Source organism: Notothenia rossii, assembly GCF_949606895.1.
Source record: "Notothenia rossii genome assembly, chromosome: 4".
Classification (NCBI taxonomy): domain Eukaryota; kingdom Metazoa; phylum Chordata; class Actinopteri; order Perciformes; family Nototheniidae; genus Notothenia; species Notothenia rossii.
The window spans coordinates 42,230,519-42,236,518 of NC_136902.1; the positions used below are offsets into that span (position 1 = coordinate 42,230,519).

Here is a 6,000-nt window from a genome sequence, read left to right on the forward strand (position 1 = left end):
GATACTGCACAATGGTCCATCTTAGCATTATTAGCATTAGCATTAGCCCAGCGCACCAACGCAGAGAGACTAACTTATGGCAATACAAAAGAAAACATGGGAGCGGTGGAGATGAGGAGGTGCCGGCGTTCTGGCGATTTACTCGGAAGGCTTCAGTAGAAGCTGCTGGGAGTCCCAGCAGCTTCTACTGAAGCCAGTCCCCAACTCCGGGGACTTCGGGTGGCAGTATACGCCGTGAAGTGGTTTGCGGCCTGCCAGTAAACCCAAAGCAGAAGAAGAAGAAGTGACGTCAGCGGCTCATTTGCGTAATCTTTCCTCAGCGACTTATTCCGGTGTGAACGCGATCTGTACTTAGTGCTCTAGGGTAAAAAGTGCCGGCACTAAGTACGGCAAAGTACTTGGTGTGAACGCGGCTAATTACTACTTTTACTTTTGGTACTTTAACTATATTTTGATGATAACACTTTTCTACTTTTACTTGAGTAACATTTTGAATGCAGGACTTTTACTTGGAACAGAGTATTCCTACACTCTGGTACTTCTACTTTAACTTGTGTACAGGATCTGAGTACTTCTCCCCCACTAACCTGTATGTGGCACAGGGTGGTGAGCCTCATCTCTCTGGAGGGGCTTCCGCAGGCAGTCAGCAGGGGGGCCCGCACTCGCTCCAGGGCCGCCAGCCCGACAGCAGGCAGGGCCGAGCAGAGCCCCAGGAAGAGGCTGAGGGTGGCGGCCATGATGGGGGGGTGGGGGCTGACCAGCGAGGCGTCCAGCAGGGACAGGATGTCAAACAGCTCGTCCTCGGTCTGAGGCCGGTAACGCTGCAGGATCCTCAGGACCTCACACTGACCCCAGACGTCACACTCCTTCAACCTGGGAACACACACACACACACACACACACACACACACACACACACACACACACACACACACACACACACACACACACACACACACACACACACACACACACACACACACACACACACACACACACACACACACACACACACACACACACACACACCTCAAATCAACACCGTTCAGACAATTTATTTTGGGGAAATGTAGATTAGTCAGAAATAAAAAGACAGCAAGTTCCCAACCAATAGTCCTGCCAATGTTAGGCAGCATTTGTTTAACTTTGTATTCCTGAAGTCACAGAAAAATGTAAAAAAGGTCAAACCTTTTTGGTTAAAAGTCATTATTTATCCAAGTGAAGCATGAATAAATGCTATCTCTTTTCTAAGGTTTGATACCGTGGTGTGGTGGTGGGCTGGAGCTGATCTTCAAATCAGGATCCCTCTGTGCTGAACCCAGAATGTGACTAAAGACGGTTTTAAACATCACACTATCCATTTGGGAGCTGTTACAGATGATATTTACAGTATTTGAGTAAATATACCAATACCTCTGTTTGTTTATCATCTTGGTATCATCTTAGTGTATTTCAGGTTTTCCTGGTAAAACTGCCTTAGAGGGAAGTGTATCAGGAAGTACTGGGAAGCCATGTGCAGAACTGCTTTAGCTCAACAAACACAGGACAGAAAATGTGAACAAATTCTATTTCCGTAAAGAAGAAAGAAATGTTTTATTTAGTGGCACACAAACAAGGAAATTACAATAATAATATAAAGATACTCTCCATTATGCAACATGGTACAGTTTAAGCTGGCAGCCTGTCGCAGCAGCTCCTAGTGTTTAACCTATAACATTTTTTTTTCCATTAATATTCCATCCATTCCACACTTAATGTAAATAATATCCTACTTGAGTAAATTGTGTAAGCTGTAATGTGGCACTTCATAGTGTTTATTTGTCAGTGAGTCTAGAGGTTTTTATCTTTCATGTTCCACTTTTTTTCATTTTTAGTTATGTTTTACTTTTCTATTCTAAATTTTTTTCTTAGAATGACGTGCATTGCCTTTGTTTTAACAAGCTGCTGTAACGAAAACATTTCCCAATTTAGGATCAGTATATCCTACCTTATGTAGCACAACTCTTCCATATCTTGGACCAGGTGATATCATCATGTGTGTGCTGTTTGTAGCAGCAGTGCCACAGACCTTTGTCCTGGCATCACTCATATACAATGCTGTCTACACAAACTTGAATAGCTTTCATGTTCTCACCTGTTGAGCAGGTGATGGGTGATGGGTTTGTTAATAGCCACCCCCCCCTCCTCCTTCAGGATCTCCTCCAGAGCTCGGAGACAGTTCACCATCACCACGGGGTCCGGGTCCCTCAGCAGGGTGTACAGCTCGTTCACCACCGCGGCGTCTGGAAGAGTGAAAGAGAACAGGGCTGAGGACATGTTGGGTGGAGAGAGCTGAAGTTACCTACTGTAACTGCAGCATCTATGAGTATAGGTGTAGCCCTCTAAGGCTATCGCTATTGGGTAATCCCCTGCGCACCCGTGCAGCACTGAAACACTTGTAGTCCACGCCCACCTGAGAGGTGGGTTCCACCTTCATACTCACTTCCGGTATAAATAGGAAGGAGGCCCGACAATCTGCTCCCACAAAAACAGCTTTTCTTCAGCTATTCGTGGAGCCACTGGGGCCCAGAACTTAGAGGGCTACGCCTATACTCATAGAAGCTGGAGTTACAGTAGGTAACTTCAGTTCTATTTCGTATAGGCTTCGCCCTCCAGGTCCACCCGGTACCAGAAGCACAGACACACCTAATCAGTTAATAACCCATGCCTATTGCGCCATGGCGCATCACCGTCCCTGGAAATATAACATAAAAACATGAATATTCTCCATGAGGGGACGAAGGCTGGGAACAATAAAAACCTGCCTCTGTAAAAAAGTATAGACAAAGGTCACACTTTGTCCAGCGATAAAAGAGGGGGAACAGCAGCTCTCTGCGTGCCGACAGGCAGGAAAGAGGCGCACAGCTGGATCCCTGACGTCACTCACTCTGACAAGACACTCAGTAGCCTACAGAGTGTGTCTGTTACCTCATTCACACCAATGCAACTCCGGTTCAAGCTCCGTGCTAGAGCTTTTCAGGTTCAGAACCGGTTCTTCGGTTTAGCTCCGGCTCTTTTCATACCCCCCAGAGTCCGACTGGTGCTGCGTCATTGCGCCATCGTTTGCGTCATGACGTAACCGTTTGCGTGCCTGCTTCATAAAGCCAAACCGCACGGAAACCCCTCACAGCTCACACCGACAACAACAACAATGACCGATTGTGCTCCAGCTTCCTCTGTACCTCTTCGGAAGACCAGATTCCCAATAGGTAGCTGGTCTCTTCAGTGGACCACTGCTGCTTGTTAAGTTTCTCCATCGTTGTGTACAAACTGGATAAAACGTGGGCTTTTTGATGTTGTTCAGGAGTTGATCCCGCCCCTGCCCCCGCCTCGACGTAAGCGTGACATATGTGGTGCTTTTGCTCTAGCCAGACAACTTTTTGGTGCTTGAAATGAACCAGATTCCGGAGCTAAGGGGCTGCTCCGCTGCGGTGTGAACAGAAAAACCCGGTGCTTTTCAAGCTCCAGCTCCGAACCGGCCCTGAAACACTGTTGGTGTGAATGAGGTAAGAGAGGAATGGGAGACATCCCTCAATTAAAAAATGAATAAACGCAAAGGGGTAAGACCAAGATGCAGCAGTGCAAATGTCTTTCCACTAACATTCCTCCATGCAAGGCCGTAGAGAAGGAAATTCCTCTGGTGGAGCGCGCATTGATGTTCTCCGGGGGATCCATCCCAGAGGAGACATGACACAGCCTCACACAGCCAGTGTTACAGGCGTTGTGCAGACAGAGGCAGCCCTAGTGAGCGCTCTCTGTAATGCACAAACAGCCGTGCGTGTAACATAGAGTTAAGCTAAGCAAGATGTGCTGTAGTGGTCATCATGGTAACGAGCCACGCCATCGCCCTCGCCACCGCTACCCGTGAGGCGAAAGGGCTGCGAGGGAGCCTCCACACGCTGCATTTCACTCCGGCTCTCATCATGAAGCGCGTACACGCCCAGGGGATGAGTGGAGGTGTGTGCAGTGCTGTCCACATGAGGCCTTATAACGGCGCTCGTGGGTTTATTATGACCGTGTGTAGGAGGCATATCTGGGACAGAGGAATGCCGCGAGCTCTGCAGTTTATTAACCGATAGGTTAAAAACAGCAGGCTTCTGCAGCGAGCCCTGCTGGCTACTAACCGACAAGTCAGAGGCAGCTGGCTTACACAGGGTGGGGGATATGTGAGAAACAGTTGTTACTGATGACACAGACAAACTGTAAGAAAATGAAACGTTTTTATTTTCTTCACAAAAATTCCCCCCCAAACCGTCAGTATCGGCCCTGCTTCTTCTTCTTCTTCTTCTTCTTCTTCTTCTTCGGAGGCTCTCGCGGAGCAGACCAGGAGCGGGGGTGCCTCGATCCCCACCGACTTGCCGCCGGGAGACCCTATATCTCGGGTGGTGGAGGAGCGGAGACGTGGGACGGAGCCCCCGGAGGGTGCTGCGGGCGCTGCTGCCCCTGGGGGAGCCAGCTTACATGCTGCTGGATATTGTCTGCCTTCTCTGCTGCAGTTTTCATGGGCTCCACCATGGCGTGGAACTGGGGTACGAACAGCCCGTCCGGGCTGATAGGAGCATCCAGCAGCACTTTCCTGGCCATCTCCTGCTGCAGCCAGAGGTGGCACTGAATCTGCGTCACCCAAGCCGCAATCCTCGCCGTGGAGACGGTGATGGATGGGGTGAGTGCTGTGCTGAGAGCCTTGCCTATCACCTCGGAGGGCATGATGGACTGCTCTGATAGTCTCACTATGGAGTGACAGCAGAGCGAAGGCCCACGACCCCCAAAATAACATTGCCAGAGACTGACGACCCCCTGTCGAGAGGGGGGGGGGGGGGGGGGGGGGGGGGGGGGGGGGGGTTTGCTAGTGAATTCATTTCAGTTTTCCGCACTCTCGCGGGACTGTCATTATTGTCTCACTACTATCTGTTTTTTATTGGTGGATTGTCAAAGGGGGAGCTTCGTTGTGGGGAAATTATACGGATGGCTATTCCGCCCCTGAAAATGTCTATGCAAACGTTATTATTAAAAATAATTTTTAAAAAATAATAAATTTTAGAAAAAATCAATTTCTTTTTATAATTTTTTTTTTTTTAATTTTCCATTTTTATTTTTGTAATCATTTCGCGACCGACCCCCACTTTGGGAACCCCTGGTCTATCGGACGACAACCTGGTCCCCGGGGGAGGAAAGCAAGGGACGCCGTGCGGCGACCGCGCTGGCCTGCTTCACCCCGAACATTCCCGCCAGGTTCGGAAGTACCAGGAGGGAGCCGCTCTGACGGTCTGTACCCAGGGGAAAAACTCCTGCCACCGGCAAGAGAGCTCTCCTGAGCCGGGGGAACGAGGAGACCTCTCCAGGCGGCTGCCTTTTCGATGATCTCCGGCAGTTCCTGCAGGATCCTGCCTATCGACGGCAGAGCCGTGATGGCGGAAAGAGGGACCGCCGGTCCCGCAGCCGGGCCACGCCGGCACCGGGCTCCATCTCTGTCTCCTCCATCCGGGGTTGAAACGGGATGGGGGAACCACACAGTGATAAGTGGATGGAGGCGGGGTAGGAGTCTTCCGACTCCTGCCTAGCACTCGGATCCAGGAACTCAAGGGCTTGAGTACGGCCGAAGTAGCGAGAGCGTCCGCTCTTAGCTGTCTGTCGGCCAGAGGGAGACAGGCACAATGAGCACATGGCACCTGCTGGGAGAGAGCTGCGCGCGCCTGCTCCGACCCCAGGCAGGATTCGCATCGTGAGTGCCGGTCATAACTCATTATGAACCCCATCTGGCATGAGGAGCAAACTCCAACAAAACTCTGTGTACTCATGTTTAAGGATATTTTTCGAGGTGGCTCTTAAAAGAGCCTTCTTTAGTGTCTCTACTGTGCTTCAGTACCGGGGTGCTGAAGAAAAGAGGGAGCAGATTGTCGGGCCTCCTTCCTATTTATACCGGAAGAGAGTCCGAAGGTGGGGCCCACCTCGCAGGTGGGC

The 6,000-nt window shown here is 50.3% G+C and overlaps 1 protein-coding gene across 3 annotated transcripts in view; it reads right to left on the reverse strand.

Moving 5' to 3' along the window:
- Positions 1–2,357, reverse strand: part of ap4b1 (adaptor related protein complex 4 subunit beta 1) — a 67,056-nt gene extending 64,699 nt beyond the window's left edge. For 2 of the 3 annotated variants that reach the window (XR_013807239.1, XM_079675776.1), the window contains exons 1-2: positions 2,135–2,357; positions 588–873 (exon numbers count right to left, since the gene is read on the reverse strand). Coding sequence is in view for 2 of the 3 variants with exons in the window: in XM_079675776.1 (XP_079531902.1) it covers positions 588–873; positions 2,135–2,316 (468 nt within the window). In the remaining variant the exon portion in view is untranslated. The remainder of the gene's footprint in view (positions 1–587; positions 874–2,134) is intronic. The other variant, XM_079675775.1, reaches the window with a different exon arrangement.
- Positions 2,358–6,000: the final 3,643 nt, after the last annotated feature.